The sequence below is a fragment of the Aethalodelphis obliquidens genome, unplaced genomic scaffold, assembly GCF_003676395.1.
Source record: "Aethalodelphis obliquidens isolate GAN/ISIS:26980383/991018 unplaced genomic scaffold, ASM367639v1 scaffold7, whole genome shotgun sequence".
NCBI lineage: Eukaryota > Metazoa > Chordata > Mammalia > Artiodactyla > Delphinidae > Aethalodelphis > Aethalodelphis obliquidens.
Genome location: NW_020837951.1, coordinates 33,617,938 through 33,640,876, shown reverse-complemented (window position 1 = coordinate 33,640,876; position 22,939 = coordinate 33,617,938). Strand labels below are relative to the sequence as shown.

General features: G+C 42.6%; 1 protein-coding gene across 3 annotated transcripts; it reads right to left on the bottom strand.

Moving 5' to 3' along the window:
- Positions 1–505: 505 nt before the first annotated feature.
- On the bottom strand, positions 506–19,298 carry TRMO (tRNA methyltransferase O). 3 transcript variants are annotated; one of them, XM_027105406.1, is made up of 5 exons: positions 19,122–19,290; positions 13,078–13,252; positions 12,103–12,260; positions 8,513–9,175; positions 506–7,265 (listed from the first exon to the last, which is right to left on the bottom strand). In XM_027105406.1, exons 1-5 carry the CDS (start codon positions 19,255–19,257, stop codon positions 7,006–7,008), a joined length of 1,392 nt encoding a protein of 463 aa, XP_026961207.1. In that variant the 5' UTR covers positions 19,258–19,290; the 3' UTR covers positions 506–7,005. The 3 variants fall into 3 exon arrangements, with proteins under 3 accessions (XP_026961207.1, XP_026961209.1, XP_026961208.1); XM_027105408.1 differs by lacking the exon at positions 12,103–12,260 and having other exon boundaries at positions 19,122–19,284; XM_027105407.1 differs by lacking the exons at positions 12,103–12,260; positions 13,078–13,252 and having other exon boundaries at positions 19,122–19,298.
- Between the last annotated feature and the right edge of the window lie 3,641 nt (positions 19,299–22,939).

Here is a 22,939-nt window from a genome sequence, read left to right as displayed (position 1 = left end):
ATTCATGGAATAGCCATTTGTAGATTCTCCTAGGCTGGAAACCCTAGAGTTATTAGTGTTTAAGAATGTTGTCTCGGGGCTTCCCTGGTGGCGCAGTGGTTGAGAGTCCGCCTGCCGATGCAGGGGACACAGGTTCATGCCCCGGTCTGGGAAGATCCCACATGCCGCGGAGCGGCTGGGCCCGTGAGCCATGGCCACTGAGCCTGCGCGTCCGGAGCCTGTGCTCCACAATGGGAGAGGCCACAACAGTGAGAGGGCCACGTACCGCAAAAAAAAAAAAAAAAAAAAAGAATGTTGGTTCTGGGACTTCCCTGGTGGCGCAGTGGATAAGACTCCGTGCTCCCAATGCAGGGGGCCCGGGTTCAATCTCCATCAGGGAACTAGATCCCACATGCATGCCGTAACTAACAGTTCGCATGCCACAACTAAGGAGCCTGCAAGCCGCAACTAAGGAGCCCGAGAGCTGCAACTAAGGAGCCCGCGAGCTGCAACTAAGGAGCCCGCCAGCAGCAACGAAGACCCAGTGCAACCAATAAATAATTTTTTTTTAAGTTTCAAAATCAATATAAAAAAAATGTTGGTTCTGCAGTTTTACAGACTCAGGATTTACATCCTAAGTCTTCCCCCTTTCTAACCATGAGACCTTGTAGAGTAATTTCATGTCCTTGATCCTCAGCTTCTCAACTGTATAGTGGAAATAACAGTATCTTTCCTCATAATGAGATAATCCATGTTAATTAAAACTCTTAGCTCTGTACCTAACCTGAAGTGCTTAATAAATGTTAGCTGTTATTTATTACTATTTTTTCATGACTTTCATCACAAAAATCCATCCTGCCCTAAAAACCCCTTTATCATTTAAGGATTTTGTCATGTTAACCCCTCCTGTTAAATAAGCTCACTTTCCACTGCTCAAGAGTGTGGAAGCTAAATGTCACAAGCTAGCTTTTGTTTTGTAGCAAAATCATCCCAAAATTAGTGGCTTAAAATAAACAGTTTTTTCCCCTCATGATTCTTTGTGCTGGCTGGCCATCTAGGCCAACTCAGATATAGCTGGATGATACAGGATGGCTTCACTTATACGTCTGGTGACTGGTTCAGTATCAGCTGAGACTCAGCCATGATCTCAAGCAGGCTAACTCAGGCTTGTTTGTGTGGTAGTAGGAGTCCCAAGAGGAAGAGAGGGCAAGCTCTGATGACCAAGCTCCTCCCACCTGAGGACCCAGCGGATATCCTGTGCATGGCTTCACTAATCAATCCATTTTATGTCACTTGATTTCTCCTTGCCTTGTTTGCAAGCTCTTCTTACTCATGTTGTCCTCCTAGATTGACGGTATCTTTGAATGTGACCTTTTATCTTGGCAAAGACAGGATACTGGGCAAAGAACTAAGGAAGAGAAATCTCCAGCTCCGATATGAGGGGGTCCCTGACTTGAAGTCCCTGAGGTCCCTGGATAACCAGCCTAACCCCTCTGGGACTCGGTCCTGCCTTGGCTCTGCCAGTTCTCTGACCTTGACTCCTCCCCAACCCAGGCAGAGCCTGAGCCTCCAATCTGTTGACAGCCCTACTCCACCGCCAACGCAAGCTCAGCTCTGCCACCTGTGACCGTGCCAGCCTGCCCTTCTTCCTAGTCTGCCCCACCTCCATCTCAGCACAGTCCCCTGACCCAGTGGGAATAGTCGATCCCCAGCTCTGAGCCTCTCCTTTCCTGCTGACTGAGCTCAGCTTTTGACAGTGGGTAAGGGCCAGCCCTGGGGATCCAGGGAGAGCAATCCCCAGCAGTCAAATGGCCTGTGAGCTCACTAAATGCAAGCAGACAGAGACCCAGTGGGAGGAGCTGACGAGTGAAATGATCCTGCAAGCAGAGACCCATCCCTTTGTCTAGCCTGGACGAACTGCACAGGTTTGGCAAGTACAGAGCTAAGGTGCTCTCAGCAGCTCAGCCCTCTACCAGCAACACCATCCCGCACAGGCGCCTGTCTTCTGCCTGGAGGCCCAATGCCTTATCCAAAACCCTGTCTGGGAAGAAGAGAAAAAGTCAGTGCATCCTTGGGGACAAGCTGCCCAGGCCCAGCCAGTTTACCTGCTCCAAACTGGCTCAGCTCCACAGCTGATGTGTGACCTGGGTGATTTCTGTTTCTGTGATCCACATGTGATGCTCCAGGAAAATATATCTCTAACTATATTTACCAGATTGGGGGGGGGGGGGGGGGGCGCGAGGACAAAGTTACATATTTATATAAATCGAACTTACTCAAGTTAGGACATTTAACTCTCCTTATGTTCCACCTATAAAAATAACATGTGCTCATGATTAGAAAAAAAATCCACAGCATACTGAAGAGAATAAAGTGAAAAGTTCCCTTCCCCAATAAGCCCCCAGAGAACATGCCCCCACCCCCAAGCAACCATCGTTAGCATACTTGTATTTATCCTTCTAGAAGTCTTCTACATATGTATAAACATGGATTTGTATAACTTCATTTGACATGTATGAATAGAACATTATAACACATACTTTACTATTTATGTTGTATTTGGTGAACTTTCTCACATGGCTACATGACTAAATCCTTTCAAAAGGATTTAGAGAGTCCATGACTTAAAAGCATGCAATAACCCAAAAACCTATTTTATAAATAAGCTTTCTGGAACTCACAACACCTTTTCAGAGAAATAATGTTCTAAATCAGGGTCCATAAACGTCTTCTGTAAAGGGCCAGATGGTAAAATCTTCAGCTTTGCATGCCATATTCTGTCACTGGTTCAGCTTTGGGGGCTGTTTGCTTTTGTTTACAATCTTTTAAAAATATAAAGACCAATCTTAGCTCCTAGGTGACACAAAAACAGGCTGTGGGCCAAACTTGGCCTTCAGACTATAGTCTGCTGAGCCCTGTTCTAAATAGCGGTTAGGTTCCCAGCTTAGTGCCCAGAAGCAAAATCCACCCAAAATGTTGCTAAGATACCAAATGAGTCAACATATTTTAAATGGCTTTGTAAACTATAACGTCTATACCACTGTGAAGAATTATTAGACTTCTTCAGTGTTTAGCATGTGGTGATTTTTAAAAATAAAATTAGTTAACACTGAATAAAAAAGTTTTACACATCTTGAACTGCATGAAGCATTAGTGAAGAATCTGAATAGACTTCTCAAGTTATCTACAAAGTAGAAAAAGTAGGAAACCCTGCATTACATCCAACCCTACCGTTTTTGTCAGCACAACATAAACATACATTGACTCAAAGTTGATTGGTCTGTGTGGCTTGAGTTCGTAGGCCAAGTAGCACCCTCCATCAGAAAACAGAGAGGGTACCGCTGAGTTTTTGCCCCCCATCCCCTGCCGTCACTGTGGGTACTGGAAAGGCTTTTCTTGTGCTTGTCACTCACAGTCACATGCACCGACCTAAACCTTGAGCCCTCTGTGAGTCCCACTTCCTGGAACCCACAGAGGCAGAGAGGGGGCAGAGAGCAGATCAGAGAGGATGCTGGAGAGTCGTTTGGTGGCTACCCAGATGAGGAACCTTATTTTTAGCAATGACCAAAAATCCCTATTATATTTCATTGAGCTTTTTTAATCCTTACAACTTGTCTCTTCTCTGTCACAGAGGTAGAACTTACCTTAATAATTTCACATCATGATTAATTCTATTTTCTTATAAAAGAAATGTAAAAAAAAAAAAGCTAAATAAATAAAAGAAATGCAGACTTACCCTGAAATATCTGGGCTGGAATCAGGAAAGAAGGTGAGAGAGAAAGGGTCCTGAAGAGGATCGTGCGTGAGAAAGGGACTGAGCTGGGGACTGTGTGCATGGGCAGTGAAGGCGGTTCCTGGTACATGTGCAACCTCAGGAGGGAAAGCCGGGGGGGGGGGGCAGGTGGCAAAATGTCAACTGGGTCCTTAAGGTGGGGCACTTTGTGACAGCTCCCTTAGTAAAACGTCCTATAACTTGCTAAAAGAAGTTCTTTTTTAAAAAAAAATTCTGTAATGATAATAAAACAAGACCTTCCATACACTGGATTTTAGGGACCCCTTGATTCTCCTGAGTCTGCTTGTCCAGCCAGGTAAGCCAGAGCAGAGTGACAGAGAAAGGGTGTTGATGACGACAGGCACAATAAAAAAATGACCTAAGTTACAGACCATGGAAGAGTTTAGAAAATACTTTCCCAGGCATTATCCTTGTAACAACAACTCTGTAAGGTCACGGAGGTGGAGATGGGCTCAGTGACTCGCCCACGGGCACACAGCAAGCACAGGGCAGAGCAGAAAGAGTCCTTGAACTTTCTGAGGCCAGCCTCAGTGCTCTCTATACCTCCCATGCTGCTTCCCAGGAGGTTCCAAGCAGATCTAGTGGGAATGGACATCTCTGCCCTTATTCCTCTCCCTGTTCTTCGTTTAGTGATTAGATTTCCATCAGCATCACTCTAAGTGAAGCTTCCTGTGCTTATGAAGCATATGGAGTTGCTTCAAATAAAGCAGCATGGTTGGCTGAGCATCTGCACCTGCACTGGGGGAGGCAGGAGCGCCAAGCTAAGAAGGGAGCCAACTCTGGGACCAGGCGGGTGGGCTGAAATCCTCGATGCTTGGCTGACCAGCTCTGTGAGCCTGAACACGTCGCTTAACCTCTGGTCAATGTAGGGAGAGCATGTAGCCCAGTGCCCAGGATGTGCTAAAAGTTCAGTAACTGACACACATTTCATTATTACTGAGTCCTCATCTGCCTCCTTTGGGACTGTATCATAAAAAGAAAACTACCAACAAGAGCTCATGGGTTTAGCTAATGAGTCTACCTGGTTGTGCACAGCCTCCGCATGCTGGAATAATCCATCCCCCTCCTTAAGCCAGGATACAATTTTAAAATGTAATAAATGGCACTCATCCTTCTAATCTCTTCCTATATGTGACTGACAAGTATCAGCGTTTCTTGTGGAAGTGACTGTTCTGGAAAGCTGGGGCAGGTGGGCCGAAAGCCAGAATTACCTAAACAGCTTGAACTCCTGGAGTTTATCTCCAAGCTAGTGAAAATAATCAGCTATCAGGGTTCCCCAAACAGGCACCAAAAAGCAAAGGCTAAACTCTAAGGTGGATGTCATTTGCGTCCCTTTCTTTTGAAAAAGTTTCCAAGATGAAAAGGAATAGTAGATTTACTTCAAATGATTAATCTTGCTGAGGGATGGAAGTTCGTAACCCAGAGATACAAATTTCCTCACAATATGACACTTGCCTAGAGACAAAAGCTCACATGGGGGACTCAAGGACTGAGGGTGGGGTGAGGCTCAAGAACACGTTATATGAGAAACAGCTGAAGAAAACATGGAAGCCTGATCAGCTTTACCCTATGTGGCCTGGCCAGAGGGTGGAGTTATCAGAGAACAGATCTGATCTCATACAAAGGAAGAACACTTTAATAATGAGCTACACAGGGCAGGCATGAAGGGTCATCACCGAGGGGTTTAAGCAGGGGGAGAGGGCCAAACACTGGGTATAATGAAAAGACTGGTGAGCTGGCAGAGAACTAAGCTGGATTATATTTAGGATTTTAGTTTTAAAATCCTGAGAATGTATATTAAAACCCCAAACAACAGAACAGTCCTCTTGCTAGAAGGCCAGTTGGTATGGTCCTAAGAGTTATTTTTACCATATTAAATATCAACATTTTGTGCTTCAAGACCTGACTCAGTCTCAAAGTAATTTTAAGAGAAAAGAATTCAAAATCCAAAAGGGTGGATTGTACCAATGTCAACTTCCTTACCATAGTTATGTAAGATGTTACCATGGGAAGAAGCTAGGTAAAGGGTACATGGGACCTTTGCCCTATTTTTTCCAACTTCCTATGAATCTGTAATTATCTAGAAATAAAAAGCTTTTAAAAGTCAAATTAAATATACCTCCCCAAGAGGTTCTAAGTAAACTCAAATAAAACCCAGTTTGTTTCAGGAGTGCAGTGTCATCAGCCACAAATGACTCTGTGCAAGTATCCACAGGCAGCAGGGCTCATTTCAAAACCATGATCAAGCAGCTATTAAGATCTACAGTTGCGATTAGGAAAGCCTACGTCATGTTGACAGGTGCCTAATTTGGTTACACTGATCATAAACCTTCAGTTATCTGGGATCACATCTTTAAAGTCACCTATAGGCAATACATTCTTACGACTGATTCCCGTGTGGTGCTTACACAGGAATCATGTATGGACTTAATTACTCTATCTAACTGTAATACAACAATGTGTTTGTGTCTTCTTCCTCCACAACTATGACCTGCAACGAGAATTGCATCCTGTTCATTTCATTCTATCACCAAAACCTAACTCACGATAGTTCTCAGTAAACAGTCATAGAATAAACAAGAAATAAACCAGTAATTAAGTTATTTTCTTGGACTTCTCAGAGTGACTTTCTTTTCTGATACAAAGGCATCCAAAGAAACCTTAGCGTCTCTAATTTTGGAATCAGGATTAAATATTACACATACGTGTGTGTGCGTGTGTGCATGCGTGAGTGTATGGCAAAGTCTCTGAAACACAGGGGTTTAATCTCTAAAGATCTTTATAACTACTTGGTTTTTGATTTGTTAAGTTTCTTAAGATATCATAACTCAGTTTGATTTAGAATAAAACAGAGAGGTCAGGCTTTTTCAGACAAAAAAACCAACATGAATTTTTCAACACATCCACCCAGCTTCTGCCCAGTTAGTTTTATCAAGTGCCAAGAAGAATTGACTTCTTTCAGAAAACAGTGATAAAGCATCACCTTTGGATTCTTCAATATTAACTGATCAAAAACGATCATGATATGGCGATTTCTCCAAATTCTTTATCTCTTAGTTTATTAAAATACATGTTTTTCAAATAAATATTCTGAACAACCCAAATCAATCAAAGCAGTGAGATCACAAAGCGTTGCTTCTTTCTGCAAAGAAGGCACATCATTAGCTTGTACAGAAAATCCAACAGCCACACCGAAGTCAATTAGGCTGCCTTAAAGACTCGACGGAGGCTACTCACGATCCCAGAGGCACCAAGGACTCCGCAGGGTCACCCATCTGAACAGGCTCAGAAGCCGGCTTGATCCTTAAGACCTCTGCAAAGCCATCACCAAACCAGCACGTGACATGTGCTGTGTCTACTGTAAAGTAGAAAAGACGATCCTGGCAGAGTTTCCGTCGATATACAGATCGAGGGTCAGCTGACAGCACAGCCTCGATGGCACACCTTGCTTCCTCCGCTGACTGAAAATAGTTAAATGAAGCCTGACCAATACCTGCAATAAGAAGAACACAACTTGGGGATTCCCCTGGCGGTCCAGTGGCGACGACTCTACGCTTTCACTGCTGAGGGCGAGGGTTCAATGCCTGGGCGGTGAACCAAGATCCCACAAGCCGTGTGGGACGCACCCCACTCCCCACAAAAAAAAAAAAGCTGACCTTCCTCTTCCCATGAACGGTACACAGTGATGAAACAACTTTGATAAACAAAACTTTGAAAATAAAGAGATTGATTTAAAAATCAAATGTTCTGTTTAAACATAAAGCCTTAGGAAAGAATGAGTAGAACAACCATCCAGGGGCAGGTGAAATCTGACATCTCCTTGGCAACTAACTGGCTACTTCTTACAGGAATCACCGCACCCACTTTTTAATGGGCCTCTCCTTCACTCTGGACAGCTGCTTGGAATCTGCTTGTGGGCTGGAAAAACCAGATAACAATGTTTTTTAACAACCATGTATTAGAGTAAACAGTCTCCAAGTTAAAAGCCCTGTGGCCTCTCTCTTCTGCAGTGAAGTGCGTGCCTCTAGTGCTGGGACTTTATAGGGACAATTTCTGTGCTAAGACACTCTTTCCTTCTTACTCCTGGGCTCTGTGACAGAGGTCGAGCTATCCACCACCCAATAGGTGAAACAAGATGAGACATTTCTCTACTCAGATAGTGAAACAGATGAAAAAGCTCGATCTACACAGGTACAGAGCAAGCACAATTTAGCTTCCAAACGCTGTTTGAGAACTCCAAGAGCTACTGCCACACGCAAACAAGAGGCCCCATTCCTGGGCAGCAGCCATTCTCAGCGAACACTTGACTGAGTGCCTGGCACTCACTGTGCTGAACAAACAGTTGTTGATTGAAAGCCATCAGATGATGACGTTGCCCAAGTATGATTTTATACGTCTACGTTTCTTTACAAGTCATAATCACAAATACTCTATATAAAACTGCCCTCAGGGCTTCCCTGGTGGCACAGTGGTTGGGAGTCCGCCTGCTGATGCAGGGGACCCGGGTTCGTGCCCCGGTCTGGGAAGATCCCACATGCCGCGGAGCGGCTAGGCCCGTGAGCCATGGCCGCTGAGTCTGCGCGTCCGGAGCCTGTGCTCCGCAACGGGAGAGGCCACAACAGTGAGAGGCCCGCGTACCGCAAAAAAAAAAAAAAAAAAACTGCCCTCAGAAATAGCAAGTTTGCCTAAACCTCCAAGTAAAAGCTCATCTCTCATTCAGAAACAAGAAATGGAAAGTACCTGGTTCACCTGAGCTGAGGTGCTCAAGGTCCATCTCCGCGTGAGGAGTAAACCGGACTCCCAAGGTGGCCACGGGAGCCTCTCTCACCCAGGTGGGGACCGCACTGCGGTGGGCTGCACCAGCCGCCCTGGAAGGGCAGAGAAGAGCCTCGGGCGGCATCTCCGTGCTGTGTCCTTGTGCAACCACCGCTGCTTCCCCTCTCCTCAGCCTGCTGTCTGCTTGTTCCTCTGAAACGCTCTTCTCCAGGCAACATGGGCCACTTTGCTCTTCTGCTACCCTAGGACTCGGACCACTTCCTGATTCTTCACCCAAATCTGCTGCTCTCTCCCTGGGCTCAGGTGAGCTTTGCTGGATTTTTGCTGAGTTGTCTTGTTTTGCGTTGTTTTCTCCCGAAGTTCTATCTTCAGGACATTTAGGTTTCTCCTTAGTACAACTGTAGAGCTGTGGTTCCTCATACCCTGAGAGCTGTTGCTCGTCACAGCTATCAGTCTTGCCGTCACACTGGGACACGGTTTTTGGTTTACATTGGTTATTCTGTAAATTAACGTCCCCTAAAGGCTCAATCAAATTTTGTGGCGAGTCATAATCAGCTATGTAGGGCTTTATGTCTAGTACAGGTGTGCCATGAATCATGTCAATTCCAGAAAGGTATATGGCTCCACCTGTAATGTGAAAAACATCCTCTTAGAAATATTAACAATGAAGAACAGTGCAAACAACAGGAGAATCAACAACATCTGCTTAAAGCCCACCAAGCTTACTCACAATTCTCTTACGCACCAGGCCCTCTTATACCTGGTGCCAACATACAGTTTTCTTTCTACCTAGAAACCCATTCTCTTCTTTATCTGTCAAACTCCTACTTGCTCTTCAAGGCTCTCACGAAACACCTCCTTTACAGAGCCTTTCTGGCTCTTCCAGACATAAGCATTCTTTCCTTTGGGTTCCACAGAGGTACCTGTGCCCAAACCTCTCCTGAAGCCCTCGTCACATGGTCTAGCAATGACCTGCTTAGAGTCTCTCCCCCTAGACAGTAAGTAGGTCCTCGAGCACTAGGTGGGGCCATCTCACCTTTGCATCACTGGGGGCTTCTAACTCTGTTCCAGACACATCAGAGTCCTCAATATATCTCTGTGGGACTGATGATGGCTTCCAATGTGTCAAACAGAGTCTAAGGTGGCCCCATGATGTCACCTCCTGGTGTATAATCCCCTCTTCTTGAGTATGACTTGATATCACTTCAGTGACTATGCTATGTTATCTAAGACTCCTGTGTTTGCTGGCAGGTTCACTTGAGAGACTCTCCCTGTGGGCTTGAAGAAGCAAGCTGCCTTGCTGGGAAAGCCTGTGTGGCAAGGCACTGCGAGAGGTCTCTAGGCACTGGGGGCCACCTCTAGGAGCTGGGAGCAGCCACCAGCCAACAACCAGCAAGAGGCCAGGACCCTCAGAACCACAGCTGCAAGGAAGTGAATTCTGCCTATGACCAGAGAGGGCTTGGAAATGGATTCTTCTACAGTCAAACCTCCAGAAAAGAACTCATTCCACTTCACTGCAGCTTGGTGAGACTCTTAAGTGAGGACCCAGCTAAGCTGTGCCCATACTCCTAACCTATAGAAACATTGTAATGTTTTAAACACATAATAAATGTGTGCTGTTTAAACTGATAGTGCATGGTAATTTGTTACACAGCAATAGGAATCTAATACTCCACTGAATAATTAAACAGGGCACTTCCCTGTGGCGCAGTGGTTAAGAACCCGCCTGCCAATGCAGGGAACATGGGTTTGATCCCTGGTCCGGGAAGATCCCACGTGCTGCTGAGCAACCAAGTCTGTGTGCCACAACTACTGAGCCTATACTCTAGAACCCACAAGCCATAACTACTGAGCCCATGCGCCACAACTACTGAAGCCCATGTGCCCTAGAGCCCATATGCCACAACTACTGAGCCCACATGCCACAACTACTGAAGCCCACACGCTCTAGAGCCCACGTGCCTCAACTACTGAGCCCATGTGCTGCAACTACTGAAGCCAGCGTGCCTAGAGCCCATGCCCCACAACACGAGAGGCAATGAGAAACCCCACTCATCGCAACTACAGAAAGCCCGCGCACAGCAACAAAGACCCAATGCAGCCAAAAAAAAAAAAAATTAAACAGAACATAAGTCACCATTACCAAATATTAAGGAAAGGTCCCCTGTTGTCCCACTTATACAGCTGCTGTTCAGTTCCTTCTACTGGGGCAAAGTCTACTAACTTGATCCTTGGAAAACTGGCCCAGTGAGAATCAAAAACTGCATGTGATCACATTTGATCCTATCTCCATTTGAGAAAAACATGACTAACAAAGGAATCTGATTTCTAAAACATGCTTATTGGGAATGAACCTGGAACTTTGGAAAGAAGATTTTGGACTTTCTAAGTGATGGATTATGCCTAATAATGTCTGCAAAAGAAAGAAAAGCACTGGGGCACAGGTGAGAGTTCATGGGATTTGAAGTCAGACAACCCCCTGGCTGGATGCTATTCGGTAAATTATCAAACATCAAAGAGCCTTAGTGCCCTCATCCATAACATGGAGACTGCTACCTTATCAAGCCCACGAGCCACTGTGAGCTACCATACATGAACACTCTTTATAAACTGCAAAGCACCACACAAACACTGGTCATCCTCATAACGCTTATTTATAAGAGTGTCTACAGCGCTACTGTGTTTGCCTTTCACCTTTCTGATTTGATCTTCCTCATTAGAATACTAAGATCCTCTGCAGGGCTGGGATTTTTATCTAATCTGCTTGCCACTATATCCCCAGCACCTAGAACAATGGTTGGCACATATTCGGTGCTCAGAAAATACGTGTGGGTTGCACAAACGATCATAAAACGTTCCAGTACTGTTACCCAAGTTGTGTGTTACCCAGCACACCCAAATGTGCTGATCAGGTCCAAGGGATTCAAGAATGGGAGGCTTTCAGAAATTAACGGCTCAGTAACGCGTTTATATATGAACACGTAGTTAAATCTGGTATTCTACACAGGTTCTCCCACAATCTGACAAATGTTCAACCTATGGTGTATTCATCCCAGACCCTCTGCCTCACATCACAGTGGACAGCGGCACTGCAGCCACGATGCATGTTCATTTCCTCAGGGCTGCAAGGAAGAAATGATCCACCACACTGTGGTCAGATGTGCTGACCATATATGCATGTGCAACCAGTTACGGTGCGTTAAATTTTGAGAGTGTCCAGTTATTTTTAGATCATTTTATATTTACTGCATTCCAAGTCAGAAAAAATTTGGTTACTAATTTAATGATTATAAAATCTTAAGAGTTACTTTTAAATAATTTAATAACTTGTGATAAATATAATGATATAAACTAACTCTGAGCATCCTATGAGAGCTTATTCCAAAGTGTTTCAATGCTGACATTCTTTTAATCGTTTCATTTTCCTCAATGTCTGGTGGTTCACAGGGACTAACACCATTGGTACTTGTCTCAATAACAGCCAGTGCTGAATACTATGTTGATTTTATAAGACTTCTTTTGGTTAAGGAAAAAGTGGTAAAAGTACAAATTACCTTCTACCTTTTCCAGTTTGGCTAGGGTCAGTCCTATCGCATTGGGACGATGTGGGCTCCTTGTAGAGAAAACGCCAGTCTTCACACCATTCAGCCTAGGAGGCTGCACTTTTGCCTTACAGCTCAAATGACCATTTTTGTGAAAAACAAACAAAATCCTATTGAAAATAAACCAAACCACTGAGTAAGAAAAGAACACAGTCAATCTATCATAATGATTTGAGGGAGAAAAAAAACTTTAATTCCCCACAAATTAAAACAGAAAGAATGCTTCTAATGGTACTAAAATATAATCAGTGGGGGAAAAAAGAGTAATATCATTCCCGTTTTTTGAAAGAAGACAGTCTTATCTCTATATCCACTGCCCGTAACACAATGGCTGGCACATGCTAGGACCTTAACAGGCTTCTGTCAAGTACCTGAATAAACAATATTTCATGGGTCTAGAGCAGGGTCCACAAACCTTTTCTGTAAAGGACCAGGCGGTAAATATTTTAGGGTTTGCAGGTCAACGAGTCTCTGCTATAAATAATTCAACTCTGCTGTTGTAACACAAAAGCAGCCACGGCCAACACATAAATGAATGCACGTGGTTATGTTCCCATAAACTTACTTACAAAAACAGAAGATGCGATGGGTTTGGTCCACAGGCCATAGCTTGCTGACCCGTGGTCTAGAGGACAGAGTAATGACCCACGGACAGAATCAAGAAGGTCTACAGATTTCAGCTCAACAGAAGTCATTCAACAAAACTGGAACCAACTGCAGATGGAATGTGCCCCTCAGTGGATCCCAAGCTTCCCCGAGGGTGTCCAAGTTATGCAGACAATCACATGCATGAATATAGTACAAAAATCCCATGCAATAGACATAGGTGGTCTGGATGGCAGTCTCCAGGGTTGCCTCCAACTGGAGTACTTTACTCAAGGGCAAGTTATGGTCCAAAGTACCATTTCTAACTATAAAACCACTTACCAAACATGAGAAAACTGTTCTAAGCCCATCAAGGAATGTTCAGGATTATTAAAGATGCTTTTTCTAATCCTCAAACAAGCCCGTGAATGGCTACAAATGGATGGCTGCCTTGGAGTACCATTCTTGGCCGAGAAACAGGATTCCAAGTAACCAATTGGCTCCGTTAAAAGATTCCCTACAGAAGAAAATTAGATAAGAAATCATTAATGAAAAGGTCAAGCAAAGATGTAGGAAGACATGTTTTCTTTAATGCATCGATTTCATAGTTTTAAAATCTATTAGATGTTATACAACTATAAAATAAGATTCTTATAGCATTCAAAAATACATATAAATATCCTTATCATTACATATATCATTGTTATCAATACATCCCTTTAGATAATAAACTGGAAAGAGTATTGGTCTAAGAAAGAAAGAATGAAAGGAAAAATTCATTTTTAGAAGAACTACTATGACTATAATTCAAATTCTATGCAACCATTACTATGTTATGTGACCCTGGTTAGGGCTAAGAGGGTATTTCAAACAGCGGGAATAAGCTGCACAAAGTTAAATGAGAAATTTTATAGCATAAGGAGGGAACAAGCCATTTTGATTGGCTGGAGTATGAACATACAAGGCAAAGAATAATGAAAGATAAGGAGACAGAGACTGTATATAGGTTAAAATGCTTTCAATTGAAAACAACAGAACACACGAAAAAAACTAGTTTAATTAAGCAATAAAGGGAGTGTATGGGATCACAGTACTAAAATATCTAGAGGCAGTATAGATTTCAGGTTAGGCTTGCTCCAGCAGCTCTCTGCCCCACTAGAATGTAAACTCCATGTGGGCAGGAGTTTTTCTGTCTTACTGATTGCTACGTTCTCATTGTCTAGTACTTGCCTACAAGAGGATAGGTACTTTAAAAATTCATGCTACATGGAGAAAAGGATTATGTGAGTCTAAACTGATTAAAATGGAAAGTGAAAAAGTGAAAGAAGAATGTGTGTAACATAATCCTATTTATGAAAATTTTACGTATTTACCTAACTAAACATGTACATATGTATGTCTAGAAAGCTATCTAGAAGGATATTCACCAAAATTTTAACATTGGTTAAAACTGGTGGAGACTTTAAACTGTGTCCTTTTCTGTTTAGGCTGGTTGTAATCCCTCTGATATTGGTATCACTGCACCATACAGGCAACAGTAAAAAGTCATCAATAATTTATTGGCACATTCTTCTATTGGGATGGTCGAAGTTAATACAGTAGACAAATACCAAGGAAGAGACAAAAGTATCATCCTAGTATCTTTTGTTAGAAGTAATAAAGATGGAACTGTGAGTTAAAAAAAAAAACTGGTGGAGGGATTGTTGGATTATTTTTATATTCAACTCTGTAATTTCTATAATATTTGAAAATTTTACAATAATCACAAATCATTTTTAAAATGTTTTAAACCAGTAACTCAAAAGAAGAAAAAACTGGCCAGGCAACATCAATATAGGTTTAAAGTAGGTATCTGCAACTAGCATTTTGAATTTATAGATAACTTTTTTTTTCACATTTCATGAAGGCTGTATTAGCTTCTTTTAAGAGATGATATAAAGACATTCTAGAACCTCATTTTATTTCCAGTTTCCATTAAATCTATCCTATCAGCACAGGTGGGCAGTGAGACTATAGGCCTGTCCTTCACAGCACCTTTCGTGACTTTTCACTTATAAAAACTAAATTACGTGATACATATAAAATATTACATGCAACGTATATATAATAAAGCATAATGTTAAAATGAAATCCTGTGTACCACCACCCAGCCCAAAAACTAGTGCTTTACCAACAACTTGCATCTTTTTATGTTGCCTCTCTCCCTACCTTTCCCCTGAATGTGCCTGAACAAGAGCCTGAATGTGGTCTTTATCATTCATTTCTTTTCTTAAATATGATTTTATCACATGCATATGCATGCTTAAACAACGTTTCATTTATTTTGTCTTTGAGTTCTATAAAAACTGGTATCTTCTCAGACCTGCTTTCTCTCTCTCAATATTATGATTCTAAGATCCATCGACACTGTGTATGTTTTTGATGACTTTACATTTTTTTCCAACTACATTTATAGGCACTCTTTTTTTTAAACCTTCACCTATGCTCTGTGGAATTGATACAGTAAACATCTTTTTTTTTTTTTTTTTAAATTAATTTATTTATTTTTGGCTGTGTTGGGTCTTCGTTTCTGTGCGAGGGCTTTCTCTAGTTGCGGCGAGCGGGGGCCACTCTTCATCGCGGTGCGCGGGCCTCTCACGGTCGTGGCCTCTCGTTGCGGAACACAAGCTCCAGACGCGCAGGCTCAGTAGTTGTGGCTCACGGGCCTAGTTGCTCCGCGGCATGTGGGATCTTCCCAGACCAGGGCTCGAACCCGTGTCCCCTGCATTGGCGGGCAGATTCTCAACCACTGCGCCACCAGGGAAGCCCCCAGTAAACATCTTAAAGATGAAGGAACTGAAGTCAAACAATTCTCTGGTGTTCATAAAAATATCATGAAGAACAATGGCCAAAAAGGGCTCCTACCCTAGTCAGTTATGTTCTGTTTTATTTAACAAACACTTTCCAAGTGTCTACAATTGCCAGACATTGTGCTAAGTTTGGGGGAAAAAATACAAAACAAGAACTCTTTTCACAGTGGAGTTAACACTTGATTGAGAGAAACTCACAATATGCTTCAATATCATGGGAAATGTCTTATCTGTAGTAATGATCAAAGACTTTTGCCTTTGACTATCTGATTGGGGGTCTACAAGTTTATAACTAACTTGAGCTATCACTTCATTGAATCAGTCTATACCTGTTTTTCACAGGCTATACATACGCCATGATAAATATAAGTTGTAACCAATTAGATTTATTCCAACCCTGTTTGTTCACCTCTATAAGAACATAAGCAAGATAATACTGGGTAAGCAATGAACTGAACGAGCTACATTGGAAGGAGTCCCTCAGCTATGTCACTCTCAAATGTTTGGGACCACTCTCAACATATCAACTATCCATCTAATAAACGTCGGAACTTAACCATATTCTAATACGTCTGGAACTTATTTATTCTCTGTGCCCCGGTTCTTGGGATATTAAATGCTATGAAATATAAATGCTCAATAATTTCCAAATATAAATTCTGCTTGAATGCTCTCCTTGAAGTGGAGGCCTGAGAACGTCCACCCAAGGGAATTCTGATCTTCTTCCTCTTGCCTCATATCTCAAAAAACAAACAAAAAGAAAACATTAAGCACCTACCATTTGGTAAGCACTGCGCTGAGTGCCTGGGAACAGGCATAAACAAGAACCAGTTCTCACCATCAACGTGTGCAGTACATTGACAGAGGGGACAAGTAAATCAACAATTAAATCAAACTGCCTTACATACATGCAGAATAGGGAAAGCACAGGTATGCCAGAGTAGTACTGGCATGAGAACCACATGGAAAGAGGGAGAAGTTTCCCTGGGGCCTATGGCTGGTATGAAAAGAGAAAAAGGACAAAAACAACACAGGGCCGTAACACTAGCTGTGTGACCTTGGGCAAAACTGCCTACCTCTCTAAATCCAGTTTTCTCAGCTATAAAACAAGGATAATCATCCTATCTTGAAAAGATGACTAAAATATGTAAAGTACCTAGTACAACAGAAGGTGCTCAGCAAGGAGAGATTTTTAAAGCCCTTACACAGGCTTTTCCCTCAATTTAACAATATTACAACTGTACTAACCATATAATTTTAAAAAACCCACAAGTTATTAACGCAGAGGCTTTCTGTACACAAGTCTTATCAACAAGTCTTGTGCAGACAGAAATGTCCAGGTCCTTTTCACCTCTTGCCCAGACTATTAAATTACCCTTGTTATAATTTGTCTTCCCTCTGCCAGTCCCTCCCCTCCTGAAAACACACTACACCAGTCCTCCGGATTCTGAGTTCCTTATGTCTCGCTACTCTCTAAACTTTTTGTTTCCCACTATTAACAGATGTCATATTTCTTTTTTTAAATTTTTATTATTTATTTATTTAAATTTATTTATTTATTTATTTTTGGCTAGGTTGGGTCTTCGTTGCTGCGCACAGGCTTTTCTCTAGCTGCGGCGAGCGGGGGCTACTCTTCCTTGTGTTTGTTTATTTATTTATTTATTATTTGGCTGTGCCGTGTCTTAGTTGTGGCATGTGGGAGCTTTGTTGCCACATGCGGGATCTTTGTTGCCATGTGCAGGATCTTAGTCGCGGCATGCATGCGGGATCTAGTCCCTGGCCAGGGATCGAACCCTGGCCCCCTGCACTGGGACCACAGAGTCTTAACCAATGGGCCACCAGGGAAGTCCCCCATCCAACACTTCTGACTTACAGCTCCCGGACCCCATGCTCTGTAGACCTCTGAGCCCTGCTCTTTCCTGCCTGTCAAAATATCAGACCTGGGGCTTCCCTGGTGGTTCAGTGATTAAGAATCTGCCTGCCAATGCAGGGGCACGGGCTCCAGCCCTGGTCCGGGAAGATCCCACATGCCGCAGAGCAACTAAGCCCATGTGCCACAACTACTGAGCCTGCATGACACAACTACTGAAGCCCACGTGCCTAGAGCCTGTGCTCTGCAACAAGAGAAGCCATCGCAACGAGAAGTCCACACACCGCAACGAAGAGTAGCCCACTCGCCACAACTAGAGAAAGCCCACGTGCAACAACAAAGACCCAAAGCAGCCCAAAATATAAATAATTAATTAATTTAAAAAAAACTATCAGACCTACAATCTGGCAGTATGCAACAATTTTTTTTTAACAGGCACAACCGTTGACCACATAACAATACCTTTTAGAAATTCAAGTTAAACATTTAGAACATACACAAAGATTTTAGTTTCAAAACTTTCATTTAGAACAATGAAAACCAGCAATAACCTAAATGCCCAACAATAGGGAACTGGTTAAATAAGAGCACATCTATAAAACAAAATAGTGTGCAACTTCTCAAAATTAACATTATTAATTGCCATGGAAAGATTTTCATGAATCTTAAGTTTTGTTTTGTTTTTAATAAATGTAGAGCTGGGATTCAAATCAAAGTTTTGTTTTATTCTTTTAAATTTATTTATTTAATTTTGGCTGCATTGGGTCTTCGCTGCTGTGAGTGGGGGCAACTCTTCATTGCGGTGCACAGGCTTCTCATTGCGGTGGCTTCTCTTGCTGCGGAGCATGGGCTCTAGGCGCGAGGGCTTCAGTAGTTGTGGCTCGCAGGCTCTAGAGCGCAGGCTCAGTAGTTGCGGTGCACGGGCTTAGCTGCTCTGCAACATGTAGGAATCTTCCAGGACCAGGGCTCGAACCCGTGTCCCCTGCACTAGCAGGTGGATTCTTAACCACTGCGCCACCAGGGAAGTCCTCAAGTTTTTTTTGAAGTTATAAAACAATGGTGTCGCATATCACCTCATGTTTCTAATATGTAGGCACTGAAACTATTATGGAAAGTAGACACCAAGATGTTAACAGTGGTTTTCTCTGGGTAATGGCCAACTACTTTCATCTTTTTTTCCATTTGCTTCCTCGGATTTCTAAAGTTAATATATTCTGCCCTAAAAATAGGGGTGAAAATAAAGAGAAACAAACGCATGCCATCTTTCAATGCCCAGTTTAAAACTATTTCCTACACTTCCTGCAGCACAGGTTGCTTCTCTCTTGTGGCATTAATCCCGAATCGGCAGAACACCTGAGGTATATATCCTATCTCTCATTTATGGGTGAGAACTCCCCAAGACAAAGGCTGCTACACTGCACGTGGCTGTTCTGCCAAGACCAGGCCACCTTAGCTACCAAGAACAGAACAGGAGAGATGATGTCATCCCGCTCGCCTAAGACACATCACGTGGTCTCCTAAGCACATGACCCGTGCCTTCCAACAACCAGGAAAAACGACCCACGTCCATTCTAGGTCTCGCATTTGCCGTCCCTCCCTGCAGTGAAGTCGGCTCCCTGCACTTAGGGCTCTTCGGAGTGCGGAACCTTCAGCCTCTTATAAGTTACCTGTCTCCAGAGCCGGCTTCACGCACCCGCACGAGGTCGCTGTGGGTCGAGGGCCGGTCTCCTCCAAGTCGCGCATGGCTAGTGGTCTCACAGGTGCCCACCCAAAGCGTTCAAGCCTTCCGCTTCCGGTCTCCATGCATGGCGCCTGCGCAGTGCAGGAGAAGTGCGGTGCGCGGCGGGCGGAGCCGGAGGCCACCGCTAGGTGGCGATTAGGGCCTGGATCCCTCGTTCTGCTTCTGAACGTGTGTCTGCTGCATCGCGCGGACCCCTTGCAGTTGCCCGCCTTTCCAGGGCAGTCAGAAGCTCCAAGTTACCACCCTTTCCAAGGGGGGCACGTCGATGAAGATTTATGCATAAAGATGTCTCTCTCGAAATAATAAGCAACCTACATATCCAGTGCATGACGCTAATTTTTAAATAAAAAGAATATGTATATACAATTAGCACATAGCAAGATGATCGGATGTTATTAAACGTTAATTCTTCTTGAATGGTGGGAATACACAGATGGTCATTTATACTTCTCTGTATGCTCCCATTTTTCCACAAGAAAAACGATGTTTTGTCAGAAAGGAACCCCAAGTAAACCTTATTTCAAATCTAATGGATGGGTAGCCCCACACCAAATTAACGGGTAAGAAGTGGGGACTGTTCCTTGTGCTCCATCTCTCACGAGAAATGAAGCGAGAATGAAACTGAGTCAACATGCCATACACATTGAGGGAATTGTAGTCGTTGTTTCTGGGCAGCTCTAAAAAGTTGAGGGCCAACAAGAGTCAGTTTTCATCCCATGCGATGACCAATTATCCCTGCACAGCTAGCCTGGCCTTTTACCCACTTACTTGTAACGTCATCTCTCACCTGTGTATTTATCAAGTTCCTCTGTATATATAATTCTACTTCTGAGCATTTTATCCTGTTGCTTCATGGGGAGAGGGGGGACATACTGCCTGAAAAATAAATTATTCAAAACCGTAAAACTCCACAGATTGAAAAGATTCAACAACCATGAAAAGCTGTTCCTAAACCTGTTCATTTGTCATGAACTAACAGACCACTAGCAGAAAGTAACCATCATAAGGAGCCAAAGATTTAAAGAGAAGATTATGGGTTTTTGTTTTGACATTTTGCAAAATTCAGCAAACATTTTAATTTATACATGAGAAAAGGAAGTGTTCAAAAGTGTATGCATTTCAATTTATTGCAGGTTATTTGTGAGAGAATTTCTGCAGGTAAAACATGTTTAAATTTAACCAACAGTAGCGTGTCAGTGTATTTAAAATCATGAGAAAAATAGAGAAGATTGTAGGTTTTAAAACAAAAACCTTAAAAATTGATAAAATTCATACACCTACGTGTTCTCTGATAGTTTCTTTCCACGTGAAAATTTGGAAAAGAATACCATTATTCTTTTTCGAGGAGGGAACAATTCTGGGCAGCTGATGAAACAAGAACAAGTTTGAGAAACACTGAGCTACTATACACGTTGTAAAACTGAGGCCGTAATAGCTGCAAATTGCCACTAGATGGGGGTGTTGCTAAAAGTGATAGTCTTGCTTAATTTGTGGACAGACTCCTGTAGAAAATGAGGTATTTTCCCTCCTGGCTTAAGATAACATATATAATGATAATCACACCAAAAATATATTACCAAGTGTGACAAGTTCTGAAATGCAAAGCAGAATTGGAGACACTGATGAAGTAGATTGCTACTTCATTTAAAGGAAAAATTTCTCTTTATGGAAAACAGGAACTTAAATATGTAGCCCTTTCATTATATGATTTGAAATGTCTATTATCCTGTCTAGAGTATATATGATTGTATAAATAACCATTATATACGATTATTTTTAGTTTATGAGACAACCCTTTCTCTGGAGCTAGGACCTAGGAATCTGCCTTAAAAAAAACCCGAATGATTCAAGGCAGGTTGTCATCTGTCTACACTTTGAGAAACACTTCTCAGTGTAATGATTCTTAATCTTTCATCTGAGTGAAGGATCCCTTTGAATATCAATTAAAGCTTTGGATCTTCTCACACATCATATTAGATTTAATATCATAAGATTCATGGATTTTAAAGAACAACTATTCTACCCACAAGTGGAGGGTAGCACAAAGTAGGGCTAGATGGATTCTTGCAAAACTTTAATTCTATGACATCAAGGTTCTAAGCCAAGAAGAAAACTGGAACATTTTTAGATACACACTCGTGTTTGAATGAGAATAGTTAGAAAGCAGAGTTTGTATGTCTATATAGGGAGTGGGATAAGAAGGCAAGCAGAAAGGGTCCTAAAAGGTAGAAAGAGAAGACCCCTCTTCCTCTAATGTACTATATTTCTTCATATCATCTACTTCCTTATCTCTTTCACCTTTGTGCCCCTGTACATTGTACATATGCAAATCTCGTAAGATTCATCTTAATGAAACACTTTTAGAACTTGAGGTTTCAGTTTACTCTTTTTTTCTCTAATCTTGACCCACCCTGGCAGGTAAAATTGAGACAAGATTTCCAAAGATTGAAAACCATCACAAAGAACACTGAGGAAGTTAGGTGAGACTTTGGGTGAGTACCCATCCTCTCTGCAGTTATTCCCTCATCTGTAAAATGGGAATGATAATCACTGCCCAGCCTATTTCAAAGATTCTTGTGCAGATCAAATTTTAAAAAGTGTATTTGAAAGTACAAGTTCTGAAGTGCCATCCAGATGTAAGGGACTATCATATGGTGTGCTGTCCTCAATATCTACTGTTACCTGAGTAATACAATGGGATATGAGTAATCATTGTTCAATTAATATATGCTGAGGGGGGAAATTTTATTGTGGGAGAGGGTGTGGCAAACAGGAGGGAAATAGCATTGTAACCTCCCACCATACCAGTGGTCCTCGACCCTAGCTGCACATTAGAATCATCTGGAGAGCCATTAAAATACTCTAAATCAGGGGTCCCCAACCCCCAGGCCATGGATCGGTACTGGTCCTCAGCCTGTTGGGAACCAGGCCGCACAGCAGGAGGTGAGCAGTGGGCAGGCGAGCCAGTGAAGCTTCATCTGCAGCTCCCCATCACTCACCATTGCTCCCATTACCTCCTGAACCATCCCCCACCCTCCGTTGAAAAATTGTCTTCCATGAAACCCATCCCTGGTGCCAAAAAGGTTGGGGACCACTGCTCTAAATGCAATGTTGTAGCCTAGATTGGATCCAGAAGCAGAAAAAAGACATTAGCAGAAAAACTAATGAAATCCCAATAATATCTGTAGTTTAGTTAATGGTAATGTAACAATCTTAGTTTAAGTTTTGATAAATGGACCGTGGTTATATGAGATCTTAACATTAGGGTAAACTGGGTGAGAGCTATATAGGAACTTCTGTACTACCTTTACAACTTTTATATAATTCTAAAATTATTCCTCAAAAATTATTTAGAGCAAAAAACAATGTAAAATATAAATATGTCTTGATGTCACCCTAGATAGGTGAATCAGAATTCCTGGGGAGGTGCCTGGGCAACTGTGATTTTGAAATTTTCCCCAGTGGTTCTAATATATGGTGAGGGTTAAGAACCACTGTTCTACACCATGAATGCTTGAGAGACTGGGATCCTGTCGTGTTCTTCACTCTAGCCTAGTACCTAGCACAGTGCCTATATGGAGAGCTTGCATACTTGTGCCCTTGCTGAACCATTTGCAGAAATCTCCTTTATTTTGAGTCCTCTGTAATAACAGAAGGAAAACTGAAAACAAACCTCTTTCCCTCAAAAATATTGGGCTGGCTAAAAAGTTCGTTCGGGCTTTTCTGTGACATCTTACCAGGGAA

What these genes read in the sequence shown, in the direction of transcription:
- TRMO (XM_027105406.1), bottom strand. Translation starts at nt 19,257, where the DNA reads ATGGAGACCGGAAGCGGAAGGCTTGAACGCTTTGGGTGGGCACCTGTG. An exon ending in GAAGCCGGCTCTGGAGACAG is followed by an intron (nt 13,253 to 19,121) that starts GTAACTTATAAG and finishes TTTCTTCTGTAG; the next exon opens with GGAATCTTTTAACGGAGCCA. An exon ending in GAACAGTTTTCTCATGTTTG is followed by an intron (nt 12,261 to 13,077) that starts GTAAGTGGTTTT and finishes TATTTTCAATAG; the next exon opens with GATTTTGTTTGTTTTTCACA.